General features: G+C 46.7%; 1 protein-coding gene across 1 annotated transcript in view; it reads right to left on the reverse strand.

Annotated features, from left to right (window-relative positions):
- Cacna2d4 (calcium channel, voltage-dependent, alpha 2/delta subunit 4) overlaps positions 1-11952 on the reverse strand; it is a 100941-nt gene that overhangs the window by 50760 nt on the left and 38229 nt on the right. The window contains exons 19-23 of the mRNA XM_005396111.2: positions 10076-10137; positions 9014-9081; positions 6460-6505; positions 6291-6388; positions 5674-5767 (exon numbers count right to left, since the gene is read on the reverse strand). Of these exons, the coding sequence (XP_005396168.1) occupies positions 5674-5767; positions 6291-6388; positions 6460-6505; positions 9014-9081; positions 10076-10137 (368 nt within the window). The remainder of the gene's footprint in view (positions 1-5673; positions 5768-6290; positions 6389-6459; positions 6506-9013; positions 9082-10075; positions 10138-11952) is intronic.

The following is an 11952-nucleotide window of genomic DNA, read 5'->3' on the forward strand; positions in this document are numbered from 1 at the left end:
CCTTAGCTGCCCCCGTTTGGCCCCTGCCTCTCTGCTGTGTCAGATCCAGCTCCTCACGCATCCCCTGGCTTTGGAGGGAGTTGGACCTGGAAGGCAGAGGAACCCAGGGAGGCAGATTTTGTCCTGGGACCTACAAATAGTAACTTCTCACAACCACACATCCAAGGTCCTCACGGGCATTGAGCTCTGGCTGCTAATTTCCTGTGTGACTGGACTGTGAGGACGGGTACCGCAGAGAAGCCCCACTAGACCTCACAGCACCGCCAGTGAGCTTTGAACTAAAAAAATCTATTAGCCAGCTACAGTGGAGCGAAGTGTTTCGGTCTCAATACAGGCGACGCCGGTGGCAGCAGGAGCTGGAGAGGGGATAGCACCAGGGTGGGGGGATATGACTCCTGACTTTGCTAGTATCCTTGTCCCTAGCCTCATTTTTGGGACACTGTTATGCAGTTCCTCTCAGTGCCTCTGTCTGTAGTTTTTTTTGTGAGGGTACAAGGTTGGCAACGCCGCAGCATCACCAAGGGTAGCATTGTTCATCAAGGTTTGACAGTTAGGGAGGAGGTAGCCCCTGGAGTACCACCTGGGATGGGTGAAAATATTTGGTCTCAGGTTAGAAAGTGGAAGAAAGGGTCTGGGAACCAGGCAGGTGGCCCTCAGGGCTGGAGAGAAGGGCTGCTGCAGGGTGCGCGTGGAGCCGAGCTTGCAGTAGGTCCTCCGGGGGTCTCTACACATCCAGCCCAATTCTCCATTGCAAAGGGGAAGGAGCGCTCTGTCTCCTGCTCAGCCTGTGCACAGGGAACAACCCATGCCCATCTCGTGCACCACAGCTTCCCCACCCCCTGAGCTAGATTATTTTAAAGTAAGTCCCAGGTAGGTCATCAGTGAACATTTTAATTTGTATCATTAAAATGTAAAGAATTTTATTATATATAACTTTAAAGAACCCACAATTCCTTAATATCATGCCTCAAAAATTTTTTACAAGTTTGATTGAGTCAAAATCTGACTAAGGTCCACGCATGGCTCAGCTGCGTGAGAACAGCCTTGAATGTCCACAGTTGGGAATGGGGCGCTCTCTGAGGCTGGTCCTCTCGGCAGGGAGAGCTTTAAACAAGTATTTCAGGTAAACAGATCAGGTTTCCTTTTTATTTCTCTAAGAAAAAATTATGACATGAATTCATATTGATATTTTGAATTCATTCTTAGCGTTTATTTAAATTTCTTTGATTTTTTGAAATTTGAACAGTTTTCCTCTTTTCCGGAAAGTCTTTACTCTTAGGATACTAACCTAATTTTATTTACCCTAGCTATTCTAAATAACAATCCACCATCATTTCTGGTAATGTGATTACTGAGTAGTTTAAGATTTTATGTACTATTTACCGTTCTAAATCCTCTTGAAAGAATTCCACTGTATAGAATGAATCATGACTTGATACACAGCTAGATTTATCTGTTTTACTTGCTTTCAATTTTTTGAGATTATTCTTTAAAAACTTAAATTATAATTATATGAAACATTTACAAAGTTCCAAAAAGGAAATAGGAAAATAAGGCATATTCTGAAAAGACTGCTGCTGTATTCACCCCCCATTCCTCACTCTTCCTATCATCGATAAGTAATTTTTATTTGGTTTGTCATTTTATTTAGAAAATATGTATGTGGAGAGTAGAATGTGGTTTTTTTGGTTTTTGGTTTTTTTTTTTTCTGGTACCAGGAATCAAACTCACGACCTTGTGCTTGCCAGGCAGGCGCTGTGCCGCTGAGCTAAACCACCAGCCCCGAGAGTAGAATGTTGATTACCAGAAGCCAATAAGAATAGAGGGGAAGGAAGTTTGTGTAAAAGTTGATCAGCAGTGCTAAGCTACAGCCAGATAGGAGTCAGAAGTGTCACTGTGCATGTAGCATGACTAGCAATAATAATGTTCTATACATTTAAAAATATAGACGAGCTGGAATGTTTTTACTATAAGGAAATGATCCATGTTTGAAGAGATAGATATGCCCAACTAGATTTAAATACTACAGTGTATATGTGCTTTGAAACATTACATGGTTCTCCATCCATCTGGTATACTTTTATATATCTGCTAAAAATAAATTTAAATTTAAAAAGAAAGTAAAGAAACGAAAAGGTATGTGCACTTGTACATCTTATGTATATAGTATGTGTAAATAGTTATGAAAATATATTTATAGTTCTTTTTAGATAAACAGTGAAAGTATGATACACACTTTATTGCTGGAGATAATTTCATGGCAGTATATTCAAATATTTCTCATTTTTTATAGCTGCATGGTATTCTACTATGTAGATCTACCAGTTTGTTTAACTAGGCTCCTACTGGTAAAAATGTGGATTTTGCCAATCTTTTACTATAACAAGTGGAGTTTTAATGAATAGCTCACATGTACATCTTTTCATATTTTTGCCTGTGCCTTTTCAGACAGATTCCTGTCTCTTTGAGATTGCTGGGTTAAAGTGTAAATTATTTAAATTTGCTGATTATCTCATCAACATTACCTGCTAACAAACCTAGATGGTTATCCACGGAGTAAGTGAGAAGTACAATTTTGGTACAGTCTTAATATGTATAGCTACAGGGGCTGGGGATTTGGCTCAGCAGCAAAAGTGCCTGCCCGGCAAGCGCAAGGTCATGAGTTCGATTCCTGGTACCAGAAGAAAAACAAAAACAAAACAAAACAAAAAACCCAATATGTATAGCTACAGACAAAGTTGTAGGAAATTAACAATGGTTGTTGTATTATGTATTATGCTATTTTGTAAGTGGATGTCTGTTTGTTAATATGTTTTCCTTCTTTTATTTTTAAAATAAATTAAAAAAATATGTATAGCTAGGTTGAATATTTGTCAGATATTTAAGACCTCTTTGCATTTTTTTCTAAGAACTATCCTTATCTCAGGAGCACTTTTCTTATACAGTAACTGGTCCTTCACTTCTCTATTTTTGAAGTTCTTTATTTCTCATGAATATGTAGTGTAGAGATAATAACTATTTCATAATTGTAAAACTTTTCCAGTTCGTCATTTCTCTTTTTACCTTGCTCATGTTTTCATTTTTGCCATATAAACATTTTTATGTTGTTAAATTTATCCATCATTCCTTTATTGCTTCTGAATTTTGAGTCACTGTTGGGAAAGGTTTCCCCACTGCTAGATTTTGGAGCAACTGGCTCATATTTTCTCCTAGTACTTATATGATTTCATTTTTTTTTTCACATTTAAATCTGAGTCACTTGGACTTTACCCAGGTGCACGGTGTGAGAAAAGAACACAATTATATCATTCTCCATATGGCTCCTGAGCCAGTTATTAAAAAGTCCCTCTTTCCAGCATGGAATCAACACAATGCTCTGTGATAGACTAAGTCTTCCACAGCATGTAGATGAAGTTCTGAACTTTATCCTCCGTCCCCTGTATATGCCTGTCGTTTCATGTGCCTAGACTACATCCCATAAATTTTAATGGATTTGGGATATGCCTTAATATCCTGGGGGCTGTCCTCCCTTCATTGCTTTTCTGCTCCACAGATTTTTGACCATTTTTGCTTGTTCTTCCAAATGACCTTTATAATCAGTTCATCTGGATGCAGAAAAATATTGATGGCATTACCACTGGGACTGCATTAAATGTGTAAATCAACTCAGGGAGGATTAATATCTTTATGATATTGTGTCCTCCTATTTAAAAAACACCGTATGTCTTTCCATGTGTTCAATTCTACTTTTGTGTCTTAAAGGAATGTTTCATAATTTTCTTTATATAGGTTTTGGACATTTCTTTATATGCTTTATATATTTTTACAGTCTTCTAACATTATGTTTTATGCCTTGCTGTTTTAAATAAGCTTTTTTTATTTAAATATTCTCTTGTTTTTGAAAGTCGATATTATAGCCTACTACTTTACTAAATTCTCTTATGGATACGGTAGTTTTCCTATTAATTCATTTGAAGTTCTCAACTACACAGTCATGCCATCTTTATGTACTTATTTATTTTCACGGCACTGCAGATGGAACCAGGGCCTCACACATGCTACATAAGCGCTCAAGCCCTGAGTTACAACTCAGCCCAAACCATATCATTTTTAAATAGAGATAACTTTATTCTTCCTTTCCAGTGTGCCTTGACTTTGAGTGCTGTCACGTGTCTAAGTGCGCTAATACTCCTGACTTGTCCCGTAAGAGTGGGGAAGCAGCACGCTTGCTTGGTCATATCTTCAGTGGGAGAGCCTCAAGCTCTGTTCAGATGTTAGTCTTCAGGTTTAGGTCAATTTTATCAAGATTTGTTTTTTTTTAATGAATGGATATTTGTTCAAATGCATTTTCTGCATCTATAGAGATGACTGTAAGACTTTTCTCTTTAGCTTTATGTTATTTTATATTAAGTACCCAGGTCGTCTTCTCTAACGCACACCCTGGTTACGAACATTTGTTTCTCTACATTTTGCACCACTAAAAAGCATCGATGGCTCATCTCTGAACATGGAAAGAGCACACTGGTGCCCTTCCCCTCCAACCTAGTGATCAGACCCCTGCAGGGGAGGTGCAGGGGCTCAGGTCTGAGCCCTGTGTCCCAGCTTGGCCGTGTGTGAGGCACATGACCTTGAGCAGGTTGCTTGGTCTTGCTATGCCTCAGCTTCTTTATTGGTGAAAGAGGTAATGACAGCACCCACATCATACAGTTAACAAGCATTAAGTACATGGAACAGTGCCTGGCCCACTATATTCTTTTTCTTTCTTTATTCAGGGTTTTATTTTGTAAGGGCCTTACATTGCACAGTTCACCATTGTACTAAAAAGTTACACAGTGCAGTGTCCTTTCCACGCCTAGGCCAGTTATCCATTTGCGTGCATGTGTGTGTGTGTGTGTGTGTGTCTTTTTTGAGGCAAGGTCTCACTATGCAGTTCAGGCTGGCCTTGAGCTCACTTTGTAGCCCAGGCTGGTCTTGAACTCACAACAATCCTCCTGCCTCAGCCTCCCAAATGCTGGGATTACAGGTGTGCACCACCATGCCTGGCTTAGTTACCCAATGTTTTAGCCAAGAAAAACCAACGAGAACCTGTCCCGAACAGCTTCTCACAGATGCTGCCTATGTGGATAACATGCACACATGAACATATATACTGTGTTCTCTCCCTTCCTGTGCAGAAGTGGTGGTATAGTATGCATATAGCCTTTCACACCGTGCACCAGGAGATTGTTCCTGTAAGATTCTTTTGGAATATTTATGAGGATATTTATTAGGATATCAGCAATAAGCTAATCTATTGAGTGTTTAGGGGAGGTTTGAGATCTTCCTATGTTGGGCCTTCCTATTCATATTTTACAGCCCACTGTGATCTTAACTTTATCAATATCACACGGTCCCCTAGCCCTCATGCCCATACACACACTCCACACACTCATCCTTCTATCTGGCTTTACAGAGCTCCACTTTCCAGAGGGCTTGGTGTGAAAGTTGTTCCCATCCCCTACCACAGTCTACAAGTTCTTGTCCTCCTCCCCGTTTTCTGAGGCCAGAGGACTGGGTAGTCCCCAGTGCTGCCAGCCAGGTGGTGGAAGGAGTCTTGACTCAGCCAAGGGATGCTGGAGGCCTGAGCAACAAGGTGCTTTTGCTCCTGGAGCCCTCAGCCCTCTTGGTACCTACTCAGAGATGTTGAGAGCCAGCGCAGTCCAGTAAGCTTCCATGGGGGCTGTCACCACTGCATCAAACAGCACCTCCCGCACCAACTCCTCATCACCTGGGGGCAGAAAGGAGACCGAGCCATTTGTTTTCCAGCATTCTCCAGTGAGCTCCCTAGTGGTGTTTGTGAAGAGGAGCTTAAGGACTGAGCTCAGAAAGCCCTCACAGGCCAGGGACTTTACGAGACCATCTGGCCAGAGGCTCGCTTGGGCCTTTAGAGTACAGAGCCTCAGCTGCTTGCCCAGAGCAACTGCTGGGGGGTGGTAGGGACAGAGCGGACAGGCAGGTAGAGGCCCTTAACGCTGCTTGGTGGACAGAGACTCCCAAGGATGTCAGGGTGTCAGTCCCTGACATGGGACCACCTAGGTCATCACAGTCCCTAGTGAGCAGTGTCCAGTTTGGACCTGAGGTGCGGCTGGCTGGGCCTTTTCCTCTGAGATTACCCCTGTTCTGCCTCAGCCACTCAGGTGTTCCAGGGAAGGGCCGCGTACAGCCTCCTCTCCTACCACCTGACCTCCTCCTCCTTGCAAAGCTGTAGGGCTCTGGAGGACCAGTTACTCCCCACCTTGGGCGGCACTCACACTCGAGGTCTGGATCCTCCCCTGTTAGGAAGCGGACCATGGCCTCCAGCTGGCTGAGCTTCCGGTGGTCGGGGTCAATATCCGTGATGCAGTAGATCCTGGAAACCAGGAGAGTCCATATTACTTCAAAAACCCACCCTTCTCCCTCCCACCCTCTAGTCCTGCTTACCAGTCACTGGCCAGGGTCAGATCTGGGTGAAGCAAGTCGTGCAGACCTGGAACCAGAGTGCACACTTAGGACAACGTCCCTGCCTGGAGTGTGCCCCCAGGGGCTCAGGGACAGCTGCCCACGAAGATGCTCTTTTTTTTTCTTTTTGAGACAGGGTCTCGCTATGCAGTTCAGGCTGGCCTTGAGCTCACGTTGTAGCCCAGGCTGGCCTCGAACTCACAACGACCCTCCTGCCTCAGCCTCCGGAGTGCTGGGATTACAGGCGTGCACCACCACACCCGGCATGGAAGATTCTCTAAAACGGCTGGGTTCTGGTCTTTCTCATTCATAGCCAGAGGGGGAGCTCAACTGACAGGACGTTTCCAGGTTTGCACAGAGGGCCTGTGCCCAAGTCCCAGGTGCTCCTCAGGGATGGGATGAGCCCTACATCCGCAGTGAGCTACCAGTCGGCCAGAGGTCGTCACCTTTTCCTTCCTTCAACTGTCATGTCGTTCCCTGCTTTCCAGGTTAAAGTCTAGTCATTCCGGACAAGTCCGGAAGTGGCTATGTTTAATTCCCTGAGCATCTTCCTCCAAGGAACTGGGACTTTGAAGCCAGTGACTGTGCCTTCATTGGCTCCCTTGGGCCCCAGTGAGAGATGAGGCGAGAGGTGGGCCACGTGTGCCCCCTGAACTCTCTGTGGCCCCTGCCTGGCTCAGGGCCTGGGCTGATTGCGCTCAGCGCTTGATTGTCCACTGCATGAACAGCTGCTATACTGGCTCCTGCTCAGCACTCAAACATATACAGGTGCTTCAGCTTTATTGAATTTGTAGGACAAGATGATGGAAAGGCCAGCGGGCTTCTTGGAGCCCTTTGAAGGAAGGCTGGAATGACATGGACACAAATAGCTACAAAGAGGCCCCGCTGACTGCATGACTTCAAGCTCCCTGAGCAGAAGTGGGTCTGTTCCCTGGGGTGATGTCACATGGGAATATCTGGGTGGAGGAAGGCAGGTGTGGGAGGAATGAGACACAGTGAAGGCCTGGGGCTGTGACGGCTCCGCTCGGGGGGCTGCAGAAGGTAGAGGAGGGGACTCTGGCCTCACGGCCAATCTCTCTGGAAGGGCAATGCGGGGGGCGCCAGGTGAGTGTAGGCAGTCTACCTGAGGCAGTTCTCTGACAAGTGTCACCTGCACTGGGACCTGATGGTGGGTCGGAGTGAGCTGGGAGAGGAGGTGAGGGCGGAGAGGAGGTGGGGGCGGAGAGGAGTGCATTTCAGGGCAAGCACAGCACCCAGAAAGACCTTGGTGGTCAGTGCAGCAGGGTGTGAGAATCTCAGAAAGTCGTTAGCTGTGACATGGTCAGCTTCGGCATTTCTAGAAAGATCGCTGGGGCCGATGTTCAGAGAAAGAAAGGCAGAGAGCCTAGTGGGAGGCTGTGCTGGTTGTCCAGGGGAAGAGGTGAGGATGGCTAGGATGGCAGAGTGATGGAGCAAAGGGATGCTTTAAAGGGACAGTGGAGGAGGAATGGGCAGAATGTGAGTATTAAACAACCGTGGCCACATCGTCAAAGGGCTTCCGGAGACACTCTGACTCCTGGCTGCATGGCTTGTTCTGTCATGGTGCCCAGGTAGCTTGTGTTGGGTGGGAACAGGGAGGGTGGGGCCCCCTCTGCTACCCAACCCCACTCCCATTACTCTTCCCTCAGGTTCACCCCTGTGAGCTCCCTGTTACGGATGATTTGTATCCCCCAAAAGATATGCAGCAGTCCTAACACCTGGTACCCGTGAATTTGAGCTTCTTTGGAAATAGGGTGTTGGCCGCTGTATTCAGGTTAAGATGAGGTGATGAGGGTGGGCCCAGGTCCCGTATGTCGGGTGTCCTCATGAGAGGGAAAAGGGGGCATAGGCGGAGACACCTGAGGGGAGCAGGCCCTGCAGCAATGGAGGCGGAGAAGGCCTGCGGCACCCAAAAGCTGAGGAAGGCTGAGGCTGCCAGAGGTAGGAAGAGGCACCGGAAAGCCCTCCCCTAGGGAACCCAGCCTCCAGAACTGGGAGAGAATACACTTCTGTGCTTTAAGCCATGTACTTTGTGGTTCTTTGTTGCGGAAGCCTGTAGGAATAGACCAGTTCCCTCACTCTTTTCAAATTTTACTTTGAGACCAGTTGCCCGGCCTGGCCTGGAACTGGCCGCGACCCTCCTGCCACAGCCTTCGGAATAGCTGGAGCTGCAGGTGTGTCCGCCACTCCCTGCTGGATCCCTCACTCTCCCACCTCCTTTCTACCCTCCTCGGAGTCTTGTGATGGAAAATGTAGCTTTGCAGAGAAACTCACTCTCGGGACAGCCCTTCTTTCTGGTTTAGCAAGGCCTCCTGGGATCTGACAGCACAAGGCTGGCAATTCTCTGGCTTTGTTGATGTGACGACTGACTCCTGGCAGTCGCAGGGACACACAGTGCCCTGCCTTTCCAGGGGCAGTGTCTCCAGGCTGCGTGCATGTAAGCCTGGCACTGTGAGATGGTCAAACTGGCCCCACCTAGCATGCTGGGAAAATCCCATCAGCACTTGGCCCAACTTACCTTCTTCCACAGACGTGTTTCCCAGGAGAATGCGCTCCCCATGGCCCCTGGACAGCACCACTCCCAAGCTGGAAAGAGAGGGGAAGGCATCTCACAGTCCTGGAACACCACTAGCTTGTGATCAGCCCTCCTTCCTGGGAAGGGCCCTGGGAATGCCACACCAAGGGCTCTTCCCACCCTTTTAAACAAGGCTCATCCTGCATGTCACAAGAGCCCCTGACAGGAAGAGAAGTCTGTGCTGCGTGCAGGGCAGTCCTTTCCCACTGGCTGAGTCCTGCCAGCCTGCCTCTCCTGGTGGAGCATCAGGTCTGAATCCCTGGAGCTTTAGAAGCTGTTACGTCTGGGCTCCACCCCAGGAATCTGGAACCACTGAGTTTGCTTGGGAGCAAAGTATTGGTAATTTTACAAAAGTCCCTGTGCAGTCAAATGAACAGTTAGGCCAAGGAGACAGGGCTTTCCTGAGAAACAAGGTAACTCCGAAGCAAGGACCATTTGTTCCCCAATTTGTGCAAAGCTTAGAGTCAAATATTTGTACAGTTGAAGAGAACTCAAATTTGTTCCAATTTGACCCCTTCATCTTATAAGGCACTGCTCTGAGACCTTTAAGTAGATCGTGTCATTTCATTCTTGCAGCACTGCCAAGAAACAGCTACCATTATTACCCCCCCCATTGTTTTTTTTTTCCCGGTACTGGAAATCGAACTCACGACCTTGCGCTTGCCAGGCAGGTGCTGTGCCGCTGAGCTAAATCCCCAGCCCCTAACCCCCCCCCCCATTTTATAGAGGAAGAATCTGAAGCACAGAGAGATTAAATAATTTAAGGTCCCACAGACCGTAGTTGGTGGCCTTGGGATTCAAACCAGGAGCTTGGCTACGGAACCAGCATACTTGGCTATAAAGCAGGTCTAGACTTTTCTGAAAGCTCAGCTGTTTTTTTTTTTTTGCAACAAAATTGCCAATATGAGAAAATCCATCCCTCAAAGATGAAAGTTGCACCCTGGGTCCTCGGCATTCATGCTCCACCTACCCTCTTCCCTGCTAATGAGGCAAGGGGTCCCTCACCTGAAAGGTGTGTCACTGATGTCCGTGAAGAAGTAGTCATTGGTCAGGAAAAGGACTCGCTTCTGAGAGAGCAGAAAAGCGTGCTTGGTGGGGAGAAGAACAGCCACCCGCATCTCACCCTCCTCACCCAGCACTCGTGTCAACACCTCTGTACGTCTCCCTTGCTTTCCACCCCCTCTGGCCACCCCACCATGCTCCTTTATTGACATCCAGGATCATTTCCGGTCCAGAAAATTTGTGGCCTGGTGCAAGTGGTGTTGTCTGGTTAATGACTAAGGTCTGGACCTGCCCTGTCATCATGGTGGTCCTATGACGTGGCCACTGAGTGTGTGCAATGTGTAGCTGGTAAACTGAATATTCAAAATTTAGTTTATTTTGATTTATATGAATTTAAATGCTAGCCAGTGTGGCTGGTGGCTACAATATTTGGTGGCTCCAGGTTTCCCATGGTGTCATTAGGGCTAAAAGCTTTTAGAACATATACAAACAGTCCACCTAACCTTTCCTCTCTAGAGTCGAGTCCAGCGAGAATGACACTGGCCTCTGCATAGCACCCCCTGCCCCAGCTGCATCACCCTTTTCCTTGTTCTTGGATGTCCTCCCAAAGCGGCCATCTTTGCAGTTTAATTTGTAGAATCAGGGTGTCAGGAGGTGTATATAGTAGCCAAGGGCACTGGCTGGGTCAGGCACATCTGGCTTTAAGCCCAGCATAGCCACTCACAAGTTGGGTGCTGTAGGGCAAGTTATCTCTCCAAGGATCAGTGTTCTCATTTGTAAGCCAGAGTGAAGAGGCATGTCTTACACACCAAGTTGCGGTGGGGTTGTGTTCTGGGCTCTGAAGCTCAGTGAATTGTACTGTCTCAGGACACAAGATCATGTCGTTATGAAAGCCACAGCCTGTAGTTGACGCAGGACCTACACTATTTTTCTACTTCTGCCTGACTTTTCTTTACTTTGGAAATTAGAGCGAAACATTGGAGGGGGCCAAGAGGAAGAGAGATGCCAAGAACAGTTTGCTTTCTACAGGGAAAGGGCTTTAGAACAAACCAGATGCCTGGATTTTCAGCTCTGTCCTCAGTGTCCAGCCATGCCCTGTGCCCCCTCTATCTGTCAGCTCCCTGAGGTCCCCTTATCACAGTAGCTGAGAGGATGTCTCCGGAGGTGTGCGGAGGGTGGGAGCCAGCATGGGTGATGACTTGGGAGCCCTGGGAGCCAAGGTGGGCTTGTTTGAGTATCAGAGTTAGAGATCATCTTTTCACTTTTTTCCTTCTTTTTTTAAATTGAAAAAACTGTGAATCACATAGATCTTAACTACATCATGCAATTAGTTTTGATTAGTTTGTATATAGTCATGACATTACCTCTCCAGTTGTTATGGTTTGTGCTTGGATGTCCTCCCAAAGCCTCATGCGGTCATGGGGACCAGGCTTTTCAAAGGTGAGCTTTTTGGAGGGGACCGAATTTAGAGTTCATGACTGATTCTAGGTCCAATGCTGGGATTAAGGGTGCGAGTGCTGCACCTGCCCTAGGGTGGGTAGCCTGCATACAATATACAGGAGGAAGAAGGCTTGCTCTCCCCTCCTTTCTTGTTGCTTGTGGTGTCTTCCACTACCATGAATGGTTATTCCTCTGCTATGCCACCCTGCCTTAGAGCCAGCTGATTATGGACTGAAACCTCTACAAACTATGAGCTGAATAAACCTCTCCTTGTTTAACTTTGAGTGTCAGGTATTTTGTCTCAGCAATGAGAGAAAAGTAACCAAGACACCAGTCAAGGTATAGGATGCTCACATTCTCTGCAATCTCTCTGCCTGGCCTTTAAGTTCACCCATGTATTGCCTTCTACAGCAAACCCTTGCTCTGAATTCTGTCCTCAC

This window comes from Chinchilla lanigera, unplaced genomic scaffold, assembly GCF_000276665.1.
Source record: "Chinchilla lanigera isolate Chin_1 unplaced genomic scaffold, ChiLan1.0 scaffold00053, whole genome shotgun sequence".
Classification (NCBI taxonomy): Eukaryota; Metazoa; Chordata; class Mammalia; order Rodentia; family Chinchillidae; genus Chinchilla; species Chinchilla lanigera.